At 60.5% G+C, this 24,520-nt stretch overlaps 1 protein-coding gene across 1 annotated transcript in view; it reads left to right on the forward strand.

Moving 5' to 3' along the window:
• Window positions 1-24,426, forward strand: part of COL7A1 (collagen type VII alpha 1 chain) — a 30,216-nt gene extending 5,790 nt beyond the window's left edge. The window contains exons 17-116 of the mRNA XM_047694651.1: window positions 44-163; window positions 326-469; window positions 798-923; window positions 1,020-1,166; window positions 1,367-1,489; window positions 1,826-1,972; window positions 2,219-2,353; window positions 2,439-2,585; window positions 2,667-2,803; window positions 3,297-3,423; window positions 3,510-3,656; window positions 3,740-3,912; window positions 4,012-4,047; window positions 4,132-4,158; window positions 4,252-4,296; window positions 4,369-4,431; window positions 4,851-4,922; window positions 5,020-5,055; window positions 5,188-5,223; window positions 5,389-5,460; window positions 5,572-5,649; window positions 5,880-5,906; window positions 5,989-6,042; window positions 6,185-6,247; window positions 6,335-6,394; window positions 6,499-6,534; window positions 6,735-6,779; window positions 6,859-6,894; window positions 7,247-7,291; window positions 7,375-7,410; window positions 7,537-7,569; window positions 7,921-7,953; window positions 8,120-8,173; window positions 8,250-8,309; window positions 8,407-8,442; window positions 8,549-8,629; window positions 8,737-8,772; window positions 8,959-9,003; window positions 9,181-9,252; window positions 9,451-9,495; window positions 9,748-9,774; window positions 9,977-10,006; window positions 10,125-10,205; window positions 10,282-10,317; window positions 10,394-10,429; window positions 10,519-10,599; window positions 10,859-10,894; window positions 11,266-11,328; window positions 11,538-11,582; window positions 12,571-12,606; window positions 12,680-12,715; window positions 12,819-12,914; window positions 13,036-13,071; window positions 13,171-13,206; window positions 13,314-13,361; window positions 13,664-13,699; window positions 13,836-13,958; window positions 14,045-14,245; window positions 14,335-14,370; window positions 14,450-14,503; window positions 14,687-14,755; window positions 14,832-14,876; window positions 15,000-15,062; window positions 15,238-15,282; window positions 15,628-15,663; window positions 15,793-15,828; window positions 15,968-16,012; window positions 16,209-16,241; window positions 16,320-16,382; window positions 16,473-16,508; window positions 16,588-16,668; window positions 16,798-16,866; window positions 16,993-17,028; window positions 17,105-17,146; window positions 17,304-17,348; window positions 17,438-17,482; window positions 18,168-18,203; window positions 18,287-18,346; window positions 18,481-18,588; window positions 18,773-18,844; window positions 18,988-19,023; window positions 19,663-19,722; window positions 19,820-19,864; window positions 20,085-20,120; window positions 20,231-20,266; window positions 20,346-20,402; window positions 20,550-20,621; window positions 21,116-21,187; window positions 21,403-21,438; window positions 21,750-21,830; window positions 22,069-22,122; window positions 22,197-22,250; window positions 22,323-22,385; window positions 22,829-22,890; window positions 22,995-23,111; window positions 23,207-23,284; window positions 23,382-23,435; window positions 23,602-23,650; window positions 24,193-24,225; window positions 24,367-24,426. Of these exons, the coding sequence (XP_047550607.1) occupies window positions 44-163; window positions 326-469; window positions 798-923; window positions 1,020-1,166; window positions 1,367-1,489; window positions 1,826-1,972; window positions 2,219-2,353; window positions 2,439-2,585; window positions 2,667-2,803; window positions 3,297-3,423; window positions 3,510-3,656; window positions 3,740-3,912; window positions 4,012-4,047; window positions 4,132-4,158; window positions 4,252-4,296; window positions 4,369-4,431; window positions 4,851-4,922; window positions 5,020-5,055; window positions 5,188-5,223; window positions 5,389-5,460; window positions 5,572-5,649; window positions 5,880-5,906; window positions 5,989-6,042; window positions 6,185-6,247; window positions 6,335-6,394; window positions 6,499-6,534; window positions 6,735-6,779; window positions 6,859-6,894; window positions 7,247-7,291; window positions 7,375-7,410; window positions 7,537-7,569; window positions 7,921-7,953; window positions 8,120-8,173; window positions 8,250-8,309; window positions 8,407-8,442; window positions 8,549-8,629; window positions 8,737-8,772; window positions 8,959-9,003; window positions 9,181-9,252; window positions 9,451-9,495; window positions 9,748-9,774; window positions 9,977-10,006; window positions 10,125-10,205; window positions 10,282-10,317; window positions 10,394-10,429; window positions 10,519-10,599; window positions 10,859-10,894; window positions 11,266-11,328; window positions 11,538-11,582; window positions 12,571-12,606; window positions 12,680-12,715; window positions 12,819-12,914; window positions 13,036-13,071; window positions 13,171-13,206; window positions 13,314-13,361; window positions 13,664-13,699; window positions 13,836-13,958; window positions 14,045-14,245; window positions 14,335-14,370; window positions 14,450-14,503; window positions 14,687-14,755; window positions 14,832-14,876; window positions 15,000-15,062; window positions 15,238-15,282; window positions 15,628-15,663; window positions 15,793-15,828; window positions 15,968-16,012; window positions 16,209-16,241; window positions 16,320-16,382; window positions 16,473-16,508; window positions 16,588-16,668; window positions 16,798-16,866; window positions 16,993-17,028; window positions 17,105-17,146; window positions 17,304-17,348; window positions 17,438-17,482; window positions 18,168-18,203; window positions 18,287-18,346; window positions 18,481-18,588; window positions 18,773-18,844; window positions 18,988-19,023; window positions 19,663-19,722; window positions 19,820-19,864; window positions 20,085-20,120; window positions 20,231-20,266; window positions 20,346-20,402; window positions 20,550-20,621; window positions 21,116-21,187; window positions 21,403-21,438; window positions 21,750-21,830; window positions 22,069-22,122; window positions 22,197-22,250; window positions 22,323-22,385; window positions 22,829-22,890; window positions 22,995-23,111; window positions 23,207-23,284; window positions 23,382-23,433 (6,284 nt within the window). The 3' untranslated portion in view covers window positions 23,434-23,435; window positions 23,602-23,650; window positions 24,193-24,225; window positions 24,367-24,426. The remainder of the gene's footprint in view (window positions 1-43; window positions 164-325; window positions 470-797; window positions 924-1,019; window positions 1,167-1,366; window positions 1,490-1,825; window positions 1,973-2,218; window positions 2,354-2,438; window positions 2,586-2,666; window positions 2,804-3,296; window positions 3,424-3,509; window positions 3,657-3,739; window positions 3,913-4,011; window positions 4,048-4,131; window positions 4,159-4,251; window positions 4,297-4,368; window positions 4,432-4,850; window positions 4,923-5,019; window positions 5,056-5,187; window positions 5,224-5,388; window positions 5,461-5,571; window positions 5,650-5,879; window positions 5,907-5,988; window positions 6,043-6,184; window positions 6,248-6,334; window positions 6,395-6,498; window positions 6,535-6,734; window positions 6,780-6,858; window positions 6,895-7,246; window positions 7,292-7,374; window positions 7,411-7,536; window positions 7,570-7,920; window positions 7,954-8,119; window positions 8,174-8,249; window positions 8,310-8,406; window positions 8,443-8,548; window positions 8,630-8,736; window positions 8,773-8,958; window positions 9,004-9,180; window positions 9,253-9,450; window positions 9,496-9,747; window positions 9,775-9,976; window positions 10,007-10,124; window positions 10,206-10,281; window positions 10,318-10,393; window positions 10,430-10,518; window positions 10,600-10,858; window positions 10,895-11,265; window positions 11,329-11,537; window positions 11,583-12,570; window positions 12,607-12,679; window positions 12,716-12,818; window positions 12,915-13,035; window positions 13,072-13,170; window positions 13,207-13,313; window positions 13,362-13,663; window positions 13,700-13,835; window positions 13,959-14,044; window positions 14,246-14,334; window positions 14,371-14,449; window positions 14,504-14,686; window positions 14,756-14,831; window positions 14,877-14,999; window positions 15,063-15,237; window positions 15,283-15,627; window positions 15,664-15,792; window positions 15,829-15,967; window positions 16,013-16,208; window positions 16,242-16,319; window positions 16,383-16,472; window positions 16,509-16,587; window positions 16,669-16,797; window positions 16,867-16,992; window positions 17,029-17,104; window positions 17,147-17,303; window positions 17,349-17,437; window positions 17,483-18,167; window positions 18,204-18,286; window positions 18,347-18,480; window positions 18,589-18,772; window positions 18,845-18,987; window positions 19,024-19,662; window positions 19,723-19,819; window positions 19,865-20,084; window positions 20,121-20,230; window positions 20,267-20,345; window positions 20,403-20,549; window positions 20,622-21,115; window positions 21,188-21,402; window positions 21,439-21,749; window positions 21,831-22,068; window positions 22,123-22,196; window positions 22,251-22,322; window positions 22,386-22,828; window positions 22,891-22,994; window positions 23,112-23,206; window positions 23,285-23,381; window positions 23,436-23,601; window positions 23,651-24,192; window positions 24,226-24,366) is intronic.
• Window positions 24,427-24,520: the final 94 nt, after the last annotated feature.

Here is a 24,520-nt window from a genome sequence, read left to right on the forward strand (position 1 = left end):
CCACTGTCTCCTCCATGAGACTCTCCATTGCCTCTCCCCCCAGACCCACTGGGCCCAGTGAGGACTGTCCATGTGACGCACACCAGCAGCTCATCTGTCACCATCGCCTGGAGCAGGGTTCCTGGTGCCACGGGATACAGGATCTCCTGGCACTCAGGCCGTGGTGAGGACCAGGGGTTTTGGAGGGGACTGGAGGTTTTGGAGAGTCACGGGGATGGGTGCCAGTCTGGGTGGAATGGGGGATGGGGGTTAATTAGGGGTCCAGGTGGGGCATTGGGAGGTAGAGTCTATCCAGCCCTGGAGCTGCCTCTGTTCCCACTCCCAGGTCCAGAAAAATCCCAGCTGGTTTCTGGAGAGGCCACGGTGGCTGAGCTGGATGGGCTGGAGCCAGATACTCAGTACACGGTGCGTGTGTGGGCCCGTGTGGATGGTGTGGATGGGACCCCCACCTCCGTGCTTGTGAGGACAGGTGAGTGGATCCTGGCCAGCTGGCAAACATCTCATCAGCTACCCCAGCCTACTGTGTATTCTTGTCGGCTTCAGCTGCCCTCTCCATCACGGCTCATTGACCTTTCCACATTGACTAAGTGCCCCTCCTCAGCGACCTCCTGGCCACCCCACCCTGCCCACTCTGGGGCACTGACCTCCTCCCTCTCAGAGGTTGCCTGCACTGACCTGTCCATACTAACCTCACACTGACCTTCAGACCTCCTTGCACGGACCATGTTGGCACTGCCACCCTGTTCTCCTCCAGCCATCCAGGGCCCTCTGGCCCCTTACCCTGCCTCTGCCCCCAGACCCTGCGCCCGTGGGCAGTGTGTCCAAGCTGCAGATCCTCAATGCTTCCAGTGATGTTCTGCGGGTCACCTGGGTAGGGGTCCCTGGAGCCACAGCCTACAGACTGGCCTGGGGCCGCAGCGAGGGTATGTTTCCTGACCCACCCTTGTCTCTCCGGCTGGGACTGCCCTCTCTGGTAAGCCATCCCCACCCCGACTGTTGCCCCATGTTTGCCTGCCTAGGTGGCCCCACGAGACAGCAGGTGCTCCCAGGAAACACGGACTCCGCAGAAATACGGGGCCTCGAAGGCGGAGTCAGCTACTCGGTGCGAGTGACCGCACTGGTCGGAGACCGCGAGGGCGCGCCAGTCTCCATTGTCGTCACTACACGTAGGCGGAGCTCGGGCTGGGGCTCCAGGATTGGTGGCGTGGACGGTTTGGGGGCGGGGTTTGTGCACGGCGGGGAGAGGGATGAAGCCTCGGATAGGCAGAGGAGCCGGTTGGGGCGGTGCGCGTTCCAGCATTGGCCTGGCATTGGCTCAGGAGCTAGTGGGGGCGGAGCCTCCCTGATGCCGGGGCTTTCTCTGTAGCGCCTGAGGCTCCGCCAGCACTGGAGACCCTTCGCATCGTGCAGCGAGGGGAGCACTCGCTGAGGTTGCGCTGGCACCCGGTGCCCGGGGCACAGGGCTTCCGTCTGCGTTGGCGACCCGAGGGTGAGAGCTGTCCCCGGGTGGGGGGGAGGATTTAGGGACCAGAGGGGGCGGGGCTGGGGGCGGGGTTGGCGAATTAGGCCAGGTCCGTGAGTAGGCAGGGTCTGTGGTTTGCTGGATCAGTGACAGTGCGCGGAATCAGTCAATCCGGTGGGTGGGATCAATAAAGGTCGGTCGTGCAGGGTCGGGAAAGTGAACAGGGTCAGCGAGAATGGGGAAGATCAATGAGGAGAGTGGATCTGGTCGGCAGGGTCAGTCGGTGAGGTGGGCAAGTTCATTAATGCTGGTCTGCAGCATCCTTCCACGTGTTTTGGGTCCTCACTCTCATGCCTGCCCCAGGTGGCCAGGAACAATCCCGGGTCCTGGGGCCCGATCTCAGCAGCTATGAACTGGATGGGTTAGAACCAGCCACCCAATATCGCATATGGCTGAGTGTTTTGGGGTCAGCTGGAGAAGGGCCCCCCACGGAAGTGACTGCACACACTGGTGAGCCCAGAGAGTCCACTCCCTGGTGTGAGCTTTCCCCCACTGATGACTCACCCTGGTTTCCTGCACCCCATGACCCTTAGTGACCCTCCTGTAGCCCTCCTACCACTCTTGTCCCTTGCGTGACCCCCAGCACGATCTCCCATGACATTTCTTTCACTAACCCAAGAAACTCCTCAGATGATCTCTCCCCTTTGGGTTCTCAAGACATAGACTCTGATCCCTGGTCTTTGATACCTTTTTCAGAGTCACCCCGTGTCCCAAGAACTGAACTGCGTGTGGTGGACACTTCAGTCGACTCAGTGACCCTGGCCTGGACTCCAGTGTCTGGAGTATCTAGCTACATCCTGTCCTGGCGGCCACTCAGACGCCCTGGCCAAGGTGAAGTGGAGGCCAGGTTTGGGATAGGCTGGCAGTTGGGACTCCACAGGAGGCCTCCCGTTTAACCAGGTTTTATCCTCTGCAGACATCCCTGGGGCCTCGCAGACACTTCCAGGGATCTCGAGCTCCCAGCAGGTGACGGGGCTAGAGCCTGGCCTCTCCTACATCTTCTCGCTGATACCCATCCGGGAGGGAGTACGGGGTCCTGAGGCCTCTGTCACACAGATCCCAGGTATGATAGGCATGGTGGGAGGGGCCTAAGGGTGTAGCCAGATGGGCCAGACACTTCAGTAACTCAGCCCCCTTCCTGCAGTGTGTGCGCATGGCCTGATGGATGTAGTGTTCCTGCTGCACGCCACTCAGGACAATGCTCATCGTGCGGAGGCTGCAAAGCGAGCCCTGGAGCGTCTGGTGTCTGCACTTGGGCCTCTCGGGCCACAGGCAGTGCAGGTTTGGCCCCAGAGACCGCCAGACCCCTTCCAATCCCAGCCCTTCCCCCACCCAGGCTTCACAGCAGCTATCATCAGGCCCCTCTACCAGTGATCCAGGCTGTATCCCAGCCCTCCCCAGGCTCCAGATCTCCCCTTCTGCTTCTTGGCTCCTTATCCTACCTACCATCACTGCTGACTCCCCCAAGTTCAGGTGCAGTCCCACACCCTGAGCTCTGTATCTCCCCCCACAGGCCCTGTCATTCTTTTTTTTTTTTTTCAAGATTTTATTTATTTATTTGATAGAGATCACAAGTAGTCAGAGAGACAGGCAGAGAGAGAGGAGAAAGCAGGTTCCCCACTGAGCAGAGAGCACGGCTCAGTCCCAGGACCCTGAGAACATGACCTGAGCTGAAGGCAGAGGCTTTAACCCACTGAGCCACCCAGGCACCTCCAGGCCCTGTCATTCTTGCTTTGCCATCCTCCCCAGGCTCTGTATACCCCTCCCACCCCAGGTTGGCCTCCTGTCCTACAGTCATCGGCCCTCCCCACTGTTCCCGCTGAATAGCTCCTACGATCCTGGCGTCATCTTGCAGAAAATCCGCAGCATCCCCTACGTGGACCCAAGTGGGAACAACCTGGGTGAGGAACTACACTGGACGTGGACTCTGGGGGCTTCCCCGCGGGGAGCTGGTGGCCCCTGGCTTCTGACATGTTCTTTCTCCCAGGCACTGCTGTGGTCACTGCTCACAGGCATCTGTTAGCCGCGGATGCTCCCGGGCGCCGCCAGCACGTACCAGGGGTAATGGTTTTGCTAGTTGATGAGCCCTTGAGAGGTGACATCTTCAACCCTATCCGTGAGGCCCAGGCTGCTGGTGAGGAGGAGGGCCAGTGGGGATGGGGCCTGGGGACGGCCTGGCTCTGGCGCAGTTGTCATGCAGACTGGACCCCTCCTTAGGGCTCAAAGTGATGATTCTGGGCCAAGCCGGAGCTGACCCAGAACAGTTGCGTCGCTTGGTGCCGGGCGTGGACCCTGTCCAGACTTTCTTTGCTATGGATGATGGTCCAAGCTTGGAGCGGGCAGTCAGTAGTCTGGCAACATCCTTGTGTCAGATAGGCTCGGCCACCCAGGTTTGCAAGGGGCCTCCGGGGGAGGGGTTGCTGGCGGGGGAGGGGGCTTGGGGACCCTTGGTAGAAGAGCCCGGCCTCCAGGAGATCTTATATCCACAGCCACAGCCAGAACCTTGCACGGTGCATTGTCCAAAGGTAAATGTCCAGGGTTGAGAGGGTGGGTGAGGGCCACACCCGGGGCCGGCCCCTCTGACCCTCATTGGACATATCTTTCCCCAGGGCCAGAAGGGGGAACCTGGAGAGAGGGTGAGTGACCCTAGTTAGAGGCAGAGAATGGTTGGGGGTCAGTGGGGCTGGGGGAAGGCTGGTGGTACAGAGCTCACTGATCACCCTTTCTAGGGCCTGAAAGGACAAGCTGGGCCTCCTGGCCCCCCCGGCCTTCCGGTGAGTGCCTCCCCACACCTGTCCTCTGCTCCCTGACTGGTACACAGGTCCTTACCTGCTTTCTCCTCTCAGGGCAGGATTGGTGTTCCTGGCCCCCAAGGGCCCCCAGGGAGTGCTGCTGCAAAGGGTGACAGAGTGAGTGGAAACCACTGAGGTTCCCCTAAGACACTCCTGCAAGTGTCCTCTGGGTTTTTAAAAGACAGAAAGAAAGAACGGGGGTAGAACCACAAGGATATTCCCAGAAGCCGAAGTGGACATTGTAAACCGCACCAGAGACTTCAGGAAAGGGCCTAAAGCAGAACAGCCAGGGGAGTTTTGAGATTTCCCCCAGAGAGCCTGGGTGTAAGTTCTAAATCCCAGAGGCAGGGAAGGCCCTCTGCCTCGTCCCTGCCCTTGAGCCCAGGATGAGGCCCCATTGAGCTCAGAAGGGTGGCTTCTGTGCCCCACTGCTCCGCCCCAGGAACACTTGGGGACCTGTGGGGTTCTGGGCTCCTCCAGCAAACCAGGGGCATGAGGGAGGGACCCTTCCTGCCCTGACCTCTTTGCCTCCTTAGGGCTTCCCTGGGGCAGAGGGCCCTCCAGGCAGCCCTGGCCTCCCTGGGACTCCGGGAAGCCCTGGCTCAAAGGTAAGCAAGCCTTGTCCTTGCAGGTCCCACGTTGGGACAGGCTCTTTGCTTGAGTGGGTGGTGGGTGTCTGACTGTCCTGACCGCTTCCATTAACAGGGTTCCCCAGGGTGGCCTGGTCCTCGCGGAGAACCAGTAAGTTGTCTTCCCTTCTTTGCTCATCCAGTGTTTTCCCAGAGTCCTTTCTGCGGGGTGGGAGGCTGTGGGGGTGTGCAGCGTCGGAGCGCCGGTGCCCAGGCGTCACCCTTTGCTCTATTTTGTCCTCAGGGAGAGCGAGGACCTCGAGGCCCGAAGGGGGAGCCGGTAGGTGCAGGGGGGAGGGAGGGAGCCAGGTGGCCCAGGGAGGAGCAGGCTGGACACTGTGCAGGGCCTCCCGCATGATAAGGGATAGCTGAGGCCCCTCGAGGGGCTTCTCCCGCCTCAAGGCTCCCATACCCTGAATCCTGTCCAATGCTTTCTGTCCTGCAGGGAGAGCCTGGACGAGTCACTGGAGGCGAGGGCCCAGGACTTCCTGGGCAGAAAGGGGACCGTGGACCTCCGGTAAGTTTCAGAATGTGTGGTGGCAAGTGATATGTGGTGGGGGACCAACGGAAGGCAGGGTGGGAGCAGGGGTCCGTGGGGGCATACTTTACATTTTATCTCTTCCATCAGGGCCTTCCTGGATCCCGTGGCCCACTGGGGGACCCAGGACCCCAGGGGCTTCCAGGACTTCCTGGAACAGCTGTGAAGGTGACAACATGACCCCAGTATGGTTTCATGACCTCCGTGTGCTCTAGTGATCTAGTGACCCCATTTGAATCCTACTAGTCACTCTTACTCCATGTAACCCTTAGCGTCCCATGACTCCTCAGTGCCCCCATGACCTTCGTGATCCGATTTGTCCCTGACCTTCACCTTTCCCCTTACACTGGGGAGTGGAGCTGTAGTTCAGGGTCATGGGGCCATGATCTGTCTTTCAGGGTGACAAAGGCGATCGTGGGGAGCGGGTAAGTGAGGGGCAAAGTGTCCTGGGGGTGGCTTGGTATTTGGTTCTCCTTGGTCGTCTCCTCACCTGCTGTTCTGTCTCAGGGCCCTCCAGGATCAGGTGATGGCGGCACTGGTCCAGGCGAGCCTGGGCTGCCGGTAAGGGAGCCCTGAGGCTCTGCTGGGGAGCTTGGGGCCATGCTCAGGGGTGTGGATCCTGGGGCTGGGGCTCCGCTGGGCAGTGGCGGGGGCTGCTTGGCCTCACGGTTTGGGGCTCACATTTTTATCCACTTTCTCCTAGGGTCTTCCTGGAAACCCCGGACCCCAAGGCCCAGTTGGCCCCTCCGGAGAGAAAGGAGAAAAAGTAGGAAGCCTGACGCCTTGGTGTCCCAGTTCTGGGGTGGGGGCGGGGGCAGGGGCAGGGTCTTCTACTCATCTGTTTCTCCTTCAGGGTGACTGTGAGGACGGAGCCCCAGGTCTCCCAGGACAACCTGGGAGCCCGGGTGAGCGGGTGAGTGTAGGGGCAAGGGTTCTGAGGGGAGGCCCCAGCTGCCTTGGCCTCCCACCCTCTACGCTCTCCTTATGCCCAAACCCAAATCCCTGAACCCCTCCTAGGGCCTACGAGGACCTCCTGGAGACATTGGCCCCAAAGTAAGTGCCATTTTGGGGGGTCAGGTGTGGAACGTGACATACTGGGTGGGACTGCTATAGGTCTGGGGGCAGTGTGGGGGTGTCAGGAGAAGAGGATTCTCACCAGGTCAGAGGCTGTGGCTTCCAGGGCAGGATGGCTAGAGGTTGAGACACTTTCTCTGGGGTTTGACAGTCAAGGCACCCTCCCTGTCTCCCCTTAGGGTGACAGAGGACTGAAAGGAGCTGAGGGTGATGCCGGAGAGAAGGTGAGTGCACCCCAGGGGTCTTTCTGGGCCCCAGAGGGTCTGGGGTCAGACTCAGCTCTGAGATGTCCTGTTCCATCAGGGTGAACGTGGATCCCCCGGCCCAGTGGGACCCCAGGTGAGCCCTCTGACCCCAAAGCCAGTGCCCAGCTGACTCCAGTTCTGTGCCCCTTCCTGCTTCTGACTTCTCAGCCTAGACTCCCCCTGCCCTTCCACCTCTGCTCACGTAATTGCTGCTCCTGCAGGCTCTAACTCTCAACCCCTGGGACCTGCTTTGAACTAATTGACTCTACTGAACTGACCTTGACTTCCACTGATGTGGTCTCTGTCGTCCCGCTGAGTTTGACCCCTGCCACCTGAATCCTGGCCTTTCGCACCCTCTCTCCAGCACCCTTGCAGTCTCTAGCCCTTGTTTGCCATGATCTCCCACCCTCACCCCCTGGACCAGCATGTCTGCTCTTCTTCCCCAGGGGCTGCCTGGAGTGGCTGGACGTCCTGGACCCGAGGGGCCCGAAGTGAGTCTGTGACCGTGGTGGGACTGGGAGAGGGCTTTTCACATGTTCCTCCCACTCTGGCTTCACACTTTTTCCACATGCAGGGGCCACCAGGACCCGCCGGCCGCCGAGGAGAGAAGGTGGGTCATTGCCTGGGGACTGGTCCTCTCCCCACCCTCCCACCCCTGCTCCATACTAGGGATTTTGGGAGTGTAGATTCCTAGGTGGGTCTCTGACCCATCCTCGCCTCTGTCCTTTTTCCATAGGGGGAGCCTGGTCGCCCTGGGGACCCTGGAGTGGTGAGCAAAGGGAGGGCGGGACTTTGGGCACAGCTCCTTGCACACTGGCCTGTGTGTAGACCAGTGTTCCAGGCCAGGACCCTGTAACCTCGGGGCCCTGGGCAGGCTAAGAGCTCTGTGACTCTCCTTATGCTTTAACACACCTCCTGACTCCTGGCTGTCACCTGTGACCCTGTGACCATCACATAGGTCATTGGCTCCATGTAACCCCTGCCTGGCTCCCAACCGGGCAGAGATGTTGGGACAGAGACGAGCTCTGTGACTTGTAGTTCGATATAACCCCATCCCCAGTCAGTCACAGTACTGCAGTGCCCAGGTGTGGCCAAGCGTGTCTGTCCTATTTGTTTTCAGGGACCTGACGGTGCTGGGGCCAAAGGAGAAAAGGTAATTTTGGCAAGAGGGAAAGGAGGCTGACACAGGGCTGAGGTCAAGGTCATAGGGCCTGCTGGAGGCCCCTGAGGGGCAGGATTGCTGGATCAGGGCGGTGGTGGGGGCTGGTTCCTGGGACTTGGGGCTGGTGCTGATGGTTGATGACCTTTGTCACCTCTAGGGAGATGTGGGGCCCCCTGGGCCCAGAGGAGCAGCAGGAGTCAAAGGGGAGCGGGTGAGTGAGGGGACAGTGTCTAGGGGGTCGGGCAGGTAAAGGCTGTGCTGCCTGACTTCTGATCCTTCCGTCCCAGGGCCCACCCGGCTCGGTTCTTCCTGGAGACCCTGGCCCCAAGGGAGACCCTGGAGACCGGGTGAGTAAATGTGGGATTGGGGGGGTGTGACAGAAGGAGATGAGGTAGTACCTGGGAGCTCCAAATGAGTCCCGTACCCCTCTTCCATGCCCTGCAGGGTCCCATTGGCCTCACCGGAAGAGCAGGACCCCCGGTGAGTACCTGTGACGTTGGGTAACCTGGAGGTTTCTGGGGTTACCACCCCCCAAGAGTTGGCTGCTACCTGCGTCCCGGTCACCTGACTTCTGCCTCCTCCACAGGGTGACTTGGGGCCTCCTGGAGAGAAGGGAGACCCTGGGAGGCCTGGCTCTCCAGGACCTGTTGGCCCCCGAGGACGAGATGTAAGAAAGCTGGAGTTGGGGGAGGGGGTTTCTGAGGGACAGGGAAGTAGGGTGTTGTCAGCCTCATGGGGGATCTGGGGACCAGGGCTGATTCTCCTGTCTCACAGGGTGAAGTTGGAGAGAAAGGCGACGAGGGCCCCCCGGTGAGACTCCTTCCCTCAAACCCCTACCCTTGAACTAGGATCCCACTGGGCAGGGGACGCCACCAGGTCATCCAGTCCATTCCCCTGCCTGCTGTCCAGCTGGGGCCAGGCCCTTCTCTGTCCCTTCTCCCCGAGTCAGTTTGAGTCCAACCCACCCGCTCAGTGTGGCTTTCTCTCCGTCACCAGGGTGATCCAGGTTTGCCCGGAAAAGCTGGCGAGCGTGGCCTTCGGGTGAGGCTGGCAGGGCGAAGTGAGGGGCTGCTGGAGAGTCTGGAAGGAGGCATGGGGTGATGGGAAACTCTGACATGGTTTGGGGGTGATGGGGAACCTGGGGCATTGTGGGGGGTGGGTCATGGGAAGCCTGCGACATGCTGGGAGGGCCTGTCTCAGGCCAGCTGCTCTTCCCAGGGGGCACCTGGAGCTCGGGGGCCTGTGGGTGAGAAGGGAGACCAAGGAGATCCTGGAGAGGATGGACGAAACGTGAGTCCTAACCCCTGACCCCAACTTCAACCATCCGGTTCCCCGCCCAACCCTACAATGCTAGGTCCTCACAATTTGCTGGGACCCCTTCATCACAACCCCCAAAGGCCTCCAGGATCCCCATGAGTCCTCAGTTTGTGCCCCAAACTCCCTGAAACTGCGGGCTATCTTTGATCCTGACGCCCTGACTCTCTGCAGGGGAGTCCTGGACCCTCTGGACCCAAGGGGGACCGCGGGGAGCCGGTGAGTAGTGCCAGTGTCCTGGGCTCTGGAGGAATGCAGATTTCCAGTGTTTGGTCTGGTCAGTGACCATGTAAGGGCCCTGAAGGTCAAGATTCGGAGCACTGATGGCCACCTCCGGGCCCGACCTGCCTTCTGGGGGTTGGCATTGGGGTGCTTCAGGGAATCTAGGAGCAGAATTGAGGCTGGGGCAGAGCTGAACCATGCCCTGGGACCTTGGAGCTCCTTATTGCCCATAATCATTTCCTTTCCCAGGGTCCCCCAGGACTCCCTGGACGGCCGGTAAGGGTTGAGCTGAGTCTGGTCCACTGTCCTCTCCCTTGCCTGCCCCTGTTGATGCTGTATGGTGTCCCTTCACTCCTTCCAGTGGGATGGGATGGCTCCCGTGTCCCCCATGGCCTCCTGATAGCTCCAGTGATCCCACAGCCCCTCACTGGCCCCGCTTCTCCTTGTTGAACCATTCACCGGCCATTCCTCCCAACAGGTGGAGCCGGGACTTGGAGCTGGAGAGAAGGTATCAGGGTCTGGGTGTGGAGCGGGGCTCGGAGCACAGGAAGCATCCCAGTGCCTCCACGACTGGGCGTGACTGCGACCGTAGGGCTGTTCCTTCAACAAGCTTGTCTCTGCCACAGGGAGAACCTGGGGACCGTGGACAGGAGGGTCCTAGAGGACCCAAGGGTGACCCAGGCCCCCCTGGAGCCTCTGGGGAGAGGGTGAGTGTGATTGGTCCCTGGAGGAAGTGTGTGTCTGGGAAGGCCTGGTCTGATTTCTTCCTCCCCTTATCCTCAGGGTGTCAGTGGACTTCGGGGGCCCCCAGGCCCGCAGGTGAGTGATGCTCTTTGCCTCTGCAGCCTCAGTCCCCCTCCTCCCCTCACCTCTCATCTGACCTTATTCTTCCCAGGGAGACCCAGGTGTCCGAGGCCCAGCAGGAGAGAAGGTGAGAGGGCAGGGAGGGTTTTTAGCCGTGAGCCAGGCTCTTAGGTCTGTCTTATCCTTTGTGGCCTCTTACCTCTCTTTTTTCCTCAGGGTGATCGGGGTCCGCCTGGCCTAGATGGCCGTGGTGGGCTAGATGGGAAACCAGGAGCCCCTGGCCCCCCTGGGCTGAACGTGAGTTGTGACGGTCATTGCCTGGTCATGCCCCCCTTCCCTTTTCACATGACCCCAGCCTCATCTGGGTCTTCTTGGTCTTGAGCTCTGGGGACAGAGGTATTTGTGGGGTATTTGTGGCTTCTCCTCGACCCCTCCCGGGTGGGGGGTGTGAATGCCTCTTGGGCCCCGAGTTCACAGGAACTAGTGGCCTTGTCAGCAGGTGGTCCTCCTGAGCCCATGATCACTGTAGACTCCCTGACTTTGAGTCTCTCCTCAGGGTGCTACGGGCAAAGCTGGAGACCCAGGGAGAGACGTAAGTGATGGGAGATGTCAGGACGGAGGGCTCATGACCAGCTCAGGGTCATCACATTGCAGCATCAGTGGGAGCAGTGGGAGCTGGTCCAGCCCTGTGCCTGGCAGGCAGACTCTAGCAGGGTCCAGCTTTCTGACCTTCTCTGCCTTGGTCTGAGGAGGTCCCCCAAGTCCTGGAGGTTCTTCCCTGGGGAGTTTTAGCAGGGGACCCCTAACCAATGGGGTCTCTGCCTCAGGGGATCTCAATGAAACTTCCAAATTTTAGGGGTCTCTGCCCTCAAGGAGGATCTCAGTGGGGTCCTCCCCAGTCCATGGGTGTGCTTTGGGGGCTCTCTTAGTGGCTCTTTCAGTCCTAGCAAAGACTTTTTCCAGGGGCTTCCGGGCCTCCGAGGAGAACATGGCCCCCCTGGCCCGCCTGGCCCCCCTGGAGCCCAGGTGAGACTGAGATTTCATGGTACCCTTTCTTTTTTTTAAAGTTCATTTACGTACTTCTTTAAATGACCTCAGTAATCTCTACACCCACCGTGGGACTTGAATTCATGATTCTGAGTTCAAGAGTCACATACTACCAATTGCGCCAGCGGGGCACCCCCTTCCTGCCCTCCCCCAGGCCCTGACTCCTGATCAGTGATCTGTCCCCACAGGGAAAGCCCGGAGAGGACGGCAAGCCTGGCCTGAACGGGAAAAACGTGAGTGTCCAGAGCAGACACAGGGACGGATGCACATAGCCCAGGTGTGCAGACACACAGGGGCTACACACGCAGACCCCTGCTGAGATGCGTTCACACCCACGGTCCTACCCCGGACCCACACATACTCCCTGAAACACACCTCCACGTGCACACACATGCAGTCTTACGGATGGTGAGCCACGGGGCCACGCTAACCGATGCCCAGATGGGTTGACAGCTGCCACGATCACACACAGCCATGGGCACAGGCAAAGAGCCATGGGCACAGACGGAGGGGTGCAGATGTACTGGTGTGAAGCCACATTCAGGGATACTTGGAGATGTGTTGGCACACAGACACCTCCACCCTGCCCACATAGGTGCCAAGATGTATGTGAAACCCGGGCCACATGTGAACTTGCGTTGAAGTATGGTGAGACACACATCCAAGGCTCTGGCGTGTGACACACGCAGTTATATCCACAGTCACTCGTATGCATATGGCCAGATGTATCGAGATGACATGCATAAGACTTGCGGGCAGATCCTGGGACATACAGATGATTCTCAAGGCACCAGGGACACGTGGACACACGTCTGTCCCACATAAACGTGTATGTGGCCATATGTAGACGTGGGTGAAGGCGTACAGACAAAGACACCTACTAAGTGTCACCTGCCAGGACACACAGACAGACCCATGCAAGGCTACACACGCTAATACACACACGTGCACACACATGTCCAGAGGCACGTAGATGTGGAGCTACATCTGGAAAGCCAGAGACGAGGCCATGGGCATTACCTGCGAGGTGAGCAGAGCCCCGTAGGTGTGCTCTCCAAGTGCCACAGTGCACTCAGATGGTCACAGGCCCTGCTCTGAGCCATGGAGGCTTGGAACTACCGGCCCAGACATAAGGTCATCTGAGGCCCGCCACGCCAGTGTCTTGCAGCCAGACAGCAATGAAAGTGAATTTGGGGGCTGATGTGAATCTTCTGCCCACAGGGAGAACCTGGAGACCCTGGAGAAGATGGGAGGAAGGTAAAGCCCCTCACTTGGAGTCTGCTTTGGCCCCAGATTAGGGCCCTGTGTAAAGCGCTCTTGTCTTCCTCAGGGAGAGAGGGGAGATTCGGGTGCCCCTGGGAGAGAGGTGAGTGCTGGATTCTTCTGCAGTCTGATCCCAGATCCCGACTCGGCAGTGTCCGGCAGACCCCAGGGTCTCAGGGTCCTGATGCTGGCTTTCTCCTCCACAGGGTCGCGATGGTCCCAAGGGTGAGCGTGGTGCTCCTGGTAGCCCGGGACTCCAGGGCCCCCCAGGCCTCCCAGGGCAGATGGGCCCCTCTGGGCAGGTGAGTACCCAGGAGGGGAGTTCCAGGACTTGGGAGTGACAGGGGCCATTGTGCTCCCACCAGACACCCTCCTGGGATGCCGTGATCCTATGTGACCACTTTGTGTTCTGTCCTATCTCAGGGTTTTCCTGGGGTTCCAGGAAACGTAGGCCCCAAGGTGAGTGTGGTGCGTATGGTGCGTATGGTGGGTTAGGGGGATGGTGAAGGCTAAGTAAGGTTGGGGCATTTCTCCCACCTGATTATTCTTCCTTCTCAGGGTGACCGTGGGGAGACTGGACCCAAAGGGGAACAGGTGAGGTCCCTACCTTTTTCACATGTCTAGGCAGCTGAAGCTCGCAGCTAGGCACACACACTTCCCCCAGAAACTGGGTCCAGCAGTTTGTCTCTTGGTGTCTCCAGGGCCTCCCTGGAGAGCGCGGCCTGAGAGGAGATCCCGGGAGCATAGGGGTGAGTGAAGCCCTGGGACCTGGTCCTTGACTCGAAGCTGCAGGTGTGAGGGAGCCGCCCCTCCCCGCTCCCCCTTGTCACGAGTCCCCACGGGTTCTGTGCCGTGCACTCAGTCCCCTGCCCTCCTGGAGTTCCCACAGCTGACATTTGGGGTGCCGGGCAATGGGGACATGCCAGGGAGGGGCTTCTAGAGCCCCGGGTCACCTGCACCAGTGCTAAAAGGTCCTGTGGGCCAGAGGCCTGGGGAAGAAGGTATGGAAGTTTCTCTGAGGGCCGCCCCTCACCCCAGCTTCTGTCCTTAGAATGTGGAGCGGTTGCTGGAAACGATTGGCATCAAGGTAGGTTGTTTGGGGGCTGGGAGTGGGGATGCATGGGGAACCCCATGGAGCTAGTGGTGCCCACATGGCCGAGCTGGGGGAGCCTGGGTGGGTGCAGGGTCAGGCCCTGTTTCCCCAAGACCTTGCCATCACTCAGACGTCTACCCTGCGGGAGATCACGGAGACCTGGAATGAGAGCTCCGGCAGCTTCCTGCCCATTTCTGAGCGGCGCCGTGGCCCTAAGGGGGAGCCAGGCGAGCGGGGGCCGCCCGGCAAGGAGGTGTGTGTGTCCATAGGTTGGCGGGGGTGCCCTGGGGATGGTGTCATTGCTCAGCTGGCCACACATTCACTCTTCTGTTCACCCAGGGCCCCACCGGCTTCTCTGGAGAACGCGGGCTGAAGGGAGATCGTGGAAACCCTGGCCCTCAGGGGCCACCAGGCCTAGCCCTTGGAGAAAGGGGCCCCCCCGGACCTCCCGGCCTTGCTGGGGAGCCGGGAAAGCCTGGCATTCCTGGGCTCCCAGGCCGGGCTGGGAGCACGGGGGAGGCAGGGAGGCCAGGAGAGAGGGTGAGTGAGGCTAGCTAAGGAGGGCTGGGGATGTGGGCCTAGGAGGAGCTGGACGCCCCATGGACATGACTCCGATGTTTGCACCTCAGGGAGAACGGGGAGAGAAAGGAGAACGCGGAGAACAGGTGAGCTGAGGGGGCTTCCAGGGCGGGACTGCCTGGGCACTGTGCTGGGACAGCCCTGCCATTTCCTTCTTCTCCGCAGGGGAGAGATGGCCCTCCTGGCCTCCCTGGACCTCCTGGGCCCCCTGGCCCCAAGGTGATCATCCCAGCCCTGCCCTAGGCCTGTGACTCTTGGTACCACGAGGCCACCATTAACTCAGGCCCCAGAAGCTCCATGTGGTGTCTCTGCCCCAAACCACTGGGGGATCCTATGAGCAGGGATGACCCCTCCATGACTCTGTGACAGATGCCTCTCTCCCTTGTGACCTTGTACGTGTAGGTGGTTGGGGAAGAGCCAGGGCCAGGACTCTCTGGAATGCAAGGACCCCCTGGATTCAAGGGCGCCAAGGTCAGTGTGTGGGATCAGTTGGGGGCCCGCCCTCTGCCCTGGCACCAGGGCCTAGCTTGACGTGTCATCCCTACAGGGGGAGCCAGGCAGTGATGGCGACCGAGGCCCCAAGGGAGACCGGGTGAGGCCTGCCCCCCCACCCCACACCGTGCTTTCCGTTCCTTTAAGGGAGCCCACGAGGGGTGGTGTGTCCGTGGGTGCACGGTAGTGACTAGGGGCTCAGGACCTGCCTTTTTCCTCGCAGGGTGTGCCGGGCCTCAAGGGAGACCAGGGAGAGCCTGGACAGAGGGGTCTTGATGGCAACCCGGTGAGTCTGCGCCATGGCCCAGCCCCCCAAGCCCCTCCGCCAGCCTGGCCCGTGCCAGCCCCAGTCTCTTACAGAGCAGTCTGGCATGGAGTCTGCACTGCCTGGGACTATCAGGGGGAGTGCCGGGATGGGGAAATGAAGAGGGACCGTGTGGCCTTAAATCTGTTCTCTCCAGGGCCTACCGGGAGAGCGTGGGGTGGCTGGACCTGAAGGGAAGCCGGTAAGTGGTGGGGGTGGGGCGCAGCCTGGCCCGGGCTCCTGGGGACAGCCGCTCTGTGCCATGTGCTGGCTACTCTGGGCTCATGTCACTAGTGACAGGGGCGTCGTGCCCACGAGCCTGGGCATGAGTGCAGACATGTGACATCTGTGTGTGTGTGTGTGTGTGTGTGTGTGTGTGTGTGTGTAGGCCAGTATGTATTATCCCTGAGGAACAGTCCTTGGGTGCGGGGTGCGGGGTGATCTACACCTTGGGGGGAAAGTGGCAGCCTACAGGTGGGCTCCAGAAGGTGGGAGCAGGCCCAAGTGAGGCCCAGAGTGAGGCTCAGCAGCCCCCTTCTCTATCCAGGGTTTGCAAGGTCCGAGGGGGACCCCTGGCCCAGCGGTAAGTACCCTAGCATCCTCCCCTGCTCCTGCCCCTATCCTACCCCATCCCACAGGGGATGTACTCCCTGAGTTTCCCTGGTGGGCTGGCACTGGCTCCCCCTCATCGGACTCCTTCTCTCTCCAACAGGGTGGCCATGGAGACCCTGGGCCACCCGGTGCCCCGGTGAGTCACAGGAGACCACGGCCTGGTGGGGTGGGCTGGGTGTTGGTCCCCACTGATGAGCCTGGCCTCGTTTGTGTGACTCCCCAAGCCTGGGCGGATAACTCTGGACCTGTCCCCTAGTCTTATTACTTTTTTCTAGGGCCTTGCTGGTCCCGCAGGACCCCAGGGTCCTTCTGGCCTGAAGGTGAGTACGGGTATGTGCGGGTGTGTGGCTGACAGGAAGAGGCGGGTCATCGGAGCCATGTCCACACCAGAGATGTTGTTGCCCTGCAGTAGGGCTGAGCACCGCGGTGTCCTCTCCCTGGGGCCTTTGCTCATGGACAGGGGCTGAGGAGTCTCTTGTCCTTCTGTGGGTGATGCGTTCTCTGGGTTTCTGGCAGGGGGAGCCTGGAGAGACGGGACCACCAGGACGGGTGAGTGGCCCAGCTCATGGGTGAGAGCCCCCGGGAGCTGGGTGCATAGGCCTCGCTCTGAACTCTTTCTTCGCCCAGGGTCTGCCTGGACCCACTGGAGCCGTGGGACTTCCCGGCCCTCCTGGACCTTCAGGCTTGGTGGTGAGTGAGGTCCCTGCAGGGACACCGTGTCCTGCCCTCTGAGTCCCACATTCTCTTCTGTCCCCCTCACATCTGACTTGTCTCCCTCAGGGTCCTCAGGGGGCGCCAGGTTTGCCCGGACAAGTGGTGAGTCCTGGGGGTCGAGGCCGGGCTCCAGGGGTCACGAGTTGGCAGGCAGGCCCCTGACAGAGCTCCTCCTTCGCAGGGGGAGACAGGAAAGCCGGGAGCCCCAGGTCGTGATGGTGCCGGTGGAAAAGATGGGGACAGAGGAGCTCCTGGCGTGCCGGTGTGTGTTCCAGGGGGAGGTTCGCTTCAGGCTTGTGACGGGTGCCTATGTGGGGAGGGTGAGGAGAGCAGGGCCCCAGGACCAGGGTTGAGGGGGAGGCCCTGAGTCCTTCTCTCTGCTCTGTCACAGGGGTCACCAGGTCTGCCCGGCCCTGTTGGACCTAAAGGAGAGCCTGGACCCATGGGGGCTCCTGGACAGGTGATCCTGACCCTGACCCCGATCCTCTGTGCCTCACCGTGTCTAGTGCCGGCCTCCCATCCGGGATGGCAGATGGGGCCGGGGAGAAGGCAGGGGAGGAGGTAACTCACTGGGCATTCTCCGTAGGCTGTGGTCGGGCTCCCTGGAGCAAAGGGAGAGAAGGTGAGTATGGGGGAGTCCTGGGGGGGGGCCAAGTGCTGGAGGCCGAGGCATCTGCCTGACCCGTGTCCCAAATCAGGGAGCACCTGGAGGCTTCGCGGGAGACCTGGTAGGAGAGCCGGTGAGTGTCGAGCCTCCAACAGCATTGTTCACCCATCTGCCTGACCCTCAGCTTCCGTAATAAGGGTCGTATTTGACCCTGGGCCTCGTGCCTCCTTCCTTGAGTATCCTCTATCAGTGACCCCAGTGCCCGTGTTGTTTCCTGTCCCTCTCTACAGGGGGCCAAAGGTGACCGAGGACTGCCAGGGCCTCGGGGTGAGAAGGTGAGCTGGGCCCGGCCCCAGGGCCAGAGCACTGGGTCGAGGGGGGCCAGGTCAGGTGGCTAGACCCCCTTACCACCCTTTCTGTGCAGGGTGAAGCTGGCCGTGCAGGGGAGCCTGGAGACCCTGGGGAAGATGTGAGTCTGGGGTCTGGGCAAGTCTGAGCTTGGGAGGAGGAGTGCAGTTGTGGACCTGAGGCTGCATTCCCAGGCCTGTGCACCTTCCAGCATTCAGGATCCTGCTCCTGGGGGCACACAGGGATCAATCCTCTTGGCTTCCATGCTCCCGGGGTCGGGGGGTGGGGGCGCCATCTTTGCTTCCTGGTGCCTGTTTCCGGTCTCCTGCTCCTTGGTGTGTCTGAGCGCATGTGTGTGGTTTCTATCCACTGCCCCCAGGCTCAGGACACAGCACAGTTCCTGGGGGCTTCTCCTTGGTCACCTGCTTATGCTTCCCGGGTCCCCTGGCCCTGGAGTTCCTGCTCTCAGCTCCCTGAGCTGGGGTGGCTCTGAATTCCTGCGCTGGCATGCTCCTAGGATGTCCCATCTGTGCTTACATCCGAGGTCCCCGAGCCCCTGGTCCTGTGTGAGCACTACGTGTCTGTAGTCACGCCCGAACTCCCCTGTATCTGTGCTCACAGCTGAGCTGCCCTCTGTGCAAAAAACCATGGTCACCTCTGAGCTCCTGTGAGTCAGTCCTTGTATACATGTCTGAGTCCTGTGTCTCCAGGAGCACATCTAAGCGGCCCTGGGAATATTCTTGGGCAACGTCTCAGCTCTGGGTTCATCTTCCTCCTCTTAAGTGCTGTTTATTTCACTATTTTAGGGTCAAAAAGGGGCTCCTGGACTCAAGGGTAATAAGGTACGTGTACCCTGTAGTGTCTCTGGTGGAGGTCATGTTCCTGAGACTCCCTGGGCCTGACCTGACTCTTCTCTCCCTTAAAGGGTGACCCAGGAGTGGGGGTCCAGGGCCCTCCTGGGCCAGCTGGTCCTCTAGGTCTGAAGGTAAGTTGATGCCCCATCTCTGGTGGGCAGTGGGCAGGGAACCCGCTGGAAGAGTGGAGAAGACTGCGTTCGGGGGCTAGTTCTGGGAAGGAGCCCTGTGGGGACCACGCCTCCCTTTGCTGTCTCTGTTCCAGGGAGACGTGGGCCCTCCCGGCGCCCCCGGTGCTCCTGGTGTTGTCGGATTCCCCGGTCAGACAGGCCCTCGAGGAGAGATGGGTCAGCCAGGCCCCAGTGGAGAGCGGGTAAGCATGCTGGGAGCAGCTTGTGGGGACTTGGTGAGTTCAGGACCTCTGAATCTGGTAGTGGGTGAGCAGGTGAGGAGAAGGGAGCCCAGGCCCTACCTTGGGGGCTCCCAGTCTTGGAGGGGCCAAGGGAGAGGAAGGACCCCAAGTCACCCTCTGCTGCTTTCCTTCATTGTTCCGGTAGGGTCTGGCGGGTCTCCCTGGGAGAGAGGGAGCCCCAGGTCCCTTAGGGCCACCTGGACCACCAGGGTCAACGGTGAGTAGAAGAGCCCCAAGGTCCCATGTGTCTGATTCCTGCGGGTTGAGGTCTGTCCACATGGGGACTGGGACACACTGCATGGCTGGGTGTGTGCGTGTGCCTTTGAGGGGCACAGAACCCTCACCTTATTCTGCCCGCAGGGAACGCCCGGGTCCTCTGGACTCAAAGGAGACAAGGTAGACGGGACAAGGCTGCTGGCTTCCCTGTATCCATCACCCCCCATACCTCTGCTGACCCCCATCACCCCTACAACCTTCACTGATCCCTATCACCCCTTCCTACCTCCACTGAACACTGTCACCCCCTGCAACCTCCATTGACCCCCGTCACCCCACAACCTCACTGACCTGTGACCCCTACAACCTCCACTGATCCCCATCACCCCCTGCAACCTCCATTGACCCCTGTCACCCCTCCCGCCTCCACTGACCCCCTCACCCCTACAACCTCCACTGACCCCCACCATCCCTACAACCTACACTGACCCCTGTCACCCCCTCCCACCTCCACTGACCCCTGTCTCTCCTTTTGCCTCCACTGACCCCAATCACCCCTACAACTACTCCACTGACCCCCATCAACCCTCCTGCCTCCACTGACCCCTGTCACCCCTGTAACCTCCACTGACCCATCACCCCCTCCCGCATCCACTGACCCCTGTCACCCCTCCTTCCTCCACTGACCCCCTCATCCCTACAATCTCCACTGACCCCTGTCACCCCCTCTCACCTCTACTGACCCCCATCACCATATCTGTCCCCCTCTGTCCCCCACTGATTCCCTTTGGATATCCCTGGAACCCTTTTGTTCTCTAGGGAGACCCTGGAGCAGGTCTGCCTGGGGCCCGTGGCGAGCGTGGGGAACCAGGTGTCCGGGTATGTATGTCCTGCTCTGCAGCCACGGCTCCCTTTAGCACAGCTCTCACTTCTGATTTCCAACTTCTGAGTCAATGAACTTAATGTCACCTTCCAGGGTGAAGATGGCCGGCCCGGCCTAGAGGGACCCCGAGGACTCATGGTGGGTCCCCTTGGGGAAAGAGCCAGCGGTGTGCCTTCTGTCCCCTGCCTGTACCCTCTATGCCCTTGGGACACGTTCTGTCCCCTCTGACACTCGTTATTACTCTCTGGTCCTTTATCTCTCCTATCCCCTGGGTCCCCTGGGTCTTCCCCTGCACCCTGAGCGGTCTCTCCACCAATGTCCCCGAATTCCCTTAGCTCACTGTTGTCTTCTCATACAGGGGCCCCCGGGCAGCAGGGGCGAGCGTGGGGAGAAGGTAAGGATGGGGGCAAGAGCCCCTGGGGTGAGTGGGGGTGGGGCTAGATCCTGTAATGCAGGACCTGGAACCCCTCTGCTTTGGAGAGATTCACACTCTTCACCCAACAGGGTGACGCCGGAGCCTCAGGGCTAAAGGGTGACAAGGTGAGTGTGGGCACAGGGGAGGGCAGAGGCAGCGACTAAGGGTGCTCTGGACCCCTCTGACAGCCCCCTGTCCACTCAGGGTGACGCAGCCATGGCTGTGGGGCCCCCAGGGCCACGGGGTGCCAAGGGGGACATGGTGAGTAGATCTGGCCCATGTCTAAACTGGGTCTCTCTTCGGTGTGGGAGGGACTTCTCGGGGGGCTGGGCCAGGGGATTCGAGAGCCAAAGCTCAGACGGTGAGGACCCTCCAGCCCCTGATCCTGACTTCTGACCCCCGACCCAGGGCGAACGAGGCCTTCCAGGCATAGATGGTGACAAAGGACCTCGTGGAGACAGTGGGAACCCTGGAGAGAAGGTACAGGGAAGAGGGTGGGGTACTCTGTGTGGGGTCAGGAGAGGGTTTCTATGGGCTGTGGGGGCTCTGTTGAGGGTCTGTGAGGATAGGAGGGGAGGATGGGGGGCTTTTGGGGAAGGGTTAGAGGGAAGGAGGTTCAGGAGGCTATAGCGACGCTGTGGGGTGGCTGAGAGGATGGGGGCTCTCTGGAGGGGTCGAGGACCTCCATGTGAGGTCATCAGGTAGCTCTGTGGAACATAGCTCAAGGAGAGGCCCTCTGGGAACAGACAAGGGGCTTCTCAGGGGTCAGGGATACTCCAGGTGGGTTTGGGGGCCCCATGGTAGGAGGGAGGGACACAGATCTGAGAGCCTGGGCTGAGAACTGAGCCCCACTGGGGGCAGTGGGTGGGAGCAGCTCTGGCTATAGCTCCCCTCACCTGGCAGGTTCCTGTCATACTCCAAACCCCCAGCCTGGTCTGGTCCTGATTGTGCCCTTCTCCCGGTCACACCCACAGGGCACCAAAGGAGAGCCTGGTGACAAGGGTTCAGCCGGGTTGCTGGGAGCTCGTGGACTCACGGGACCCAAGGTCAGCCTCACCCCAGGCATAGACCCAGAACCACCCATCACACACATCTGTCTTGTGGGTGTCCTCTGATCGTTGGATAGCTTGGATAGCAAGCCTCCCTTGCTGTTGGCCACCTGTGTGTTCTCATGGGATCTGTGTGCAGCCTGGGAGTCCCCGTGAGGCATGGGGGACAGTCACACTGAAGGACTGCCCTCCTCCATCTGTGCTTCCCACAGGGTGAGCCTGGCATTGCAGGGAGCCCGGGTGACCCGGTAAGTCGCCCATGCTCCCACAGAGATGCCCTACCCCACAGGGTCCCTGTCCTCATGTGGTGGCCTTTGACCTTACTGTGACTGGTGCTCTCGTGGTGTGCTCATGCTGCCTGGGGGCCCCCACCTTCACAGTAACTGCTGTGATGATCGCACATGGTAACCCCTGCCCTCGGGAAGCCCTGCCCTTGCAGCAGCTCTGGCCTCCAGCAGTAACTCTCACCCCGTGATGTTCCCTGTTCCTCTCATCCACAATGATTCCCCTGGATCCCCCTCTACTTCTTTGACTTCATATTGACCCCTCTCCTCACCAGGGATCCCCAGGAAAGGACGGAGCCCCTGGTGTCCGGGGAGACAAAGGAGATATTGGTTTCATGGGTCCCCGGGGTCTCAAGGTGGGAAAGGGCTCTGAGGTGTTTTCCTGGCCGGGGCGGGGGGGGATGATGTTGGAGGGCAAGGTATCTGGGGTCAGAGGTCAGATATCTGGGGTCAGATGTGGGGTACTAGGTTAGGGGTTGGAATGTCAGCGGTTAGAGTGTCTGAGGCCAATTTGGAAAGTGGTTATGTGATCAGGGGCTTGGTTATAAGGTGATCTATCTGGAAGTGACTTTTCCATTTGCTTCTTCCCCACAGGGTGAACGAGGGGTAAAGGGAGCCTGTGGCCTTGATGGAGAAAAGGGAGATAAGGTATGGAGGTGATGGGGATGTGGGTGGCTACAGGGCCTGGGCCTACGTCTGACCCCTCCACCTGATGCCTACAGGGAGAACCTGGTGCCCCAGGCCGCCCCGGGCTGGCAGGACGCAAGGGAGATATGGTGAGTGTGGGGCACCTGGGATGGGAAGAGGATGGGTGGGCCAGGGCCCAGCTCATGTTTTCTCTTTTCTAGGGGGAGCCAGGGGTACCGGGCCAGTCGGGGGCCCCTGGGAAGGAGGGCCTGATCGGTCCCAAGGTATGGGGTCTCTCAAGAGTGGTTGTAAGGGGGTCAGAATGGGGCAGGGAAGATCATAGTAGGGTGATGGGGGTTTCATGTCAAAAGGGTTGTGGAGAGTTGGGACATTGGGGGGGTAGAGTGAGGTTGGTCTTGAGGTTTAGGTCGGGGTCACAGTGGGGATTTAGGATTAAGGGAGAGGTGATGGTGAGGAGATGTATATCAGGGCTAGGGGGCAGTACGGGAGGCTGGAGTGTCCATATAAAGAAAATAGGTGAAATTAGGATAAGGGGTATGATAGTAAAGTCAGGGTCACGGGGAGCACGGCAGACTGAGGGTCCTGGGAGGGTAGGGTCACAGGTGCTTGGGGCATGGAAGATTGTGGCCATTGGGTCAAGGGGCTTGCGGTTGTTGAGCTGAGGAGGTCAAGGCAGATGGTCTCTCATCCTTCTTTCCATCCCCAGGGTGATCGAGGCTTTGATGGGCAGCTGGGACCCAAGGGTGACCAGGGGAGAAAGGGGAGCGGGTAAGTTAAGACCAAGGTCATGGTAAGCCAAGGAGACTGTACTTTCTGGAAGTGCTTCCATCTTTGGGGGCTTTGATCACTGACTCTGACCTGTCTCTCCACAGGGGCCCCCAGGAACTGGGGGCTTCCCAGGTCCTCGGGGCAGTGATGGCTCTAGTGGTCCTCCTGGGCCACCCGGCAGTGTTGGTCCCAAAGGCCCTGAAGGACTTCAGGGCCAGAAGGTAAAGAGCTCTGAATCTGACTCCTGACCCCTGAACCTCCCCAACTTCTGACTTCTGCTGTCTCTGACTGGTCTCTTGGTCCTTGCGTCTGATAGGGTGAGCGAGGCCCCCCTGGAGAGAGAGTGGTGGGTGCCCCTGGAGCCCCTGGGACCCCTGGAGAGAGAGGAGAGCAGGTGAGTGGGGATTCCTGGGCATAGGGCCGGAGACCAGGGTGACCTCTGGTGTCCTTAAGATCAGAGGTCACAGCCAGGTCCCATCCATTGTGCATAGGGGCGGCCAGGGCCCCCCGGCCCCCGCGGGGAGAAGGGAGAAGCCGCGTTGACGGTAAGTGTAGGCCTGGGTGGGCTGGGCCCCACCTCCTGCACCCAGGACCTCCTGGGCCTGGGCCTCTGACTCAGGGCTGTCTCTCCATGCTCCCTGGATCATGGGCCTCCTGTCTCTCCCGTGATCCATGGGTGCCTCATGATCCCCTGTGGTCTTGTGCTCCCAGGAGGGTGACATCCGAGGCTTGGTGCGTCAGGAGATGAGTCAGCATTGCGGTGAGTGCGGCCCAGCCCAGAGCCTCCTGGGTCCCGTTCCTATTCCATCCCAGCTCCCCTAGACTGGGGCAGGCAGGGTCCCCAGAACTTAGGGGGCTGGCGTAGTCAAGGAGATGGACAGAAATGGATAGAAAGGCAGAAGGACGCCTGTGCTTCCGGACAGATATGCCGACAGGACTTTCCCATAGGGTCCCTAGCAGCCGGGTGTGGCGGTGCATAGAGGGTGGAGGTGGGAGCAGCCCGCTGGGCGTCAGAGAGTGAAGCTCTGTGTGCTCCGGTCCGTCTGTCTGACTGCTCCCATACCTCCTCCACACCCCGCGGTTTCTGACTCTCTCTCTCTCTGTCCTCCTTCCTCTCTCTCTGTTTCCCACCCATTCTTTCTCTCCCTCCATCGGTCTCTCTGTCCCTCTCTCCTGCGGTCCTTCTCTGTCCATCTCTGCCTCCCTGGGTGTGTCCCTCTGTCTCTCCCCCTGTCGCTGTTCTATCTTTGTCTCCTGCTCTCTGTCCTTATCTCTGTCCCTGCCCTTCTCTGCCCTCTCCAGCCTGCCAGGGCCAGTTCATCGCATCTGGATCACGTGAGTCATTTTCTGGTATCTTCTGCTCCCTGAACTTTGCTCATCCCAGACCCTCCTGTGCCCATCACCTGGGTCCACTCAGCAGGGGCTTAGCTGGGTGGCCATCATTATGACCCCAAGGCCCTGTGCCCCCTGCTCCAGGACCCCTCCCTAGCTATGCTGCAGACACCGCGGGCCCCCAGCTCCACGCCGTGCCCGTGCTCCGGGTTTCTCACGCGGAGGAGGAAGGTGAGGACAGCTGGACACATGCATGGGGCAGCACAGAGGGCAGAGCGCAGACACGGCATATGTGTGG

The sequence above is a fragment of the Lutra lutra genome, chromosome 1 (assembly GCF_902655055.1).
Source record: "Lutra lutra chromosome 1, mLutLut1.2, whole genome shotgun sequence".
Taxonomy (NCBI): Eukaryota; Metazoa; Chordata; class Mammalia; order Carnivora; family Mustelidae; genus Lutra; species Lutra lutra.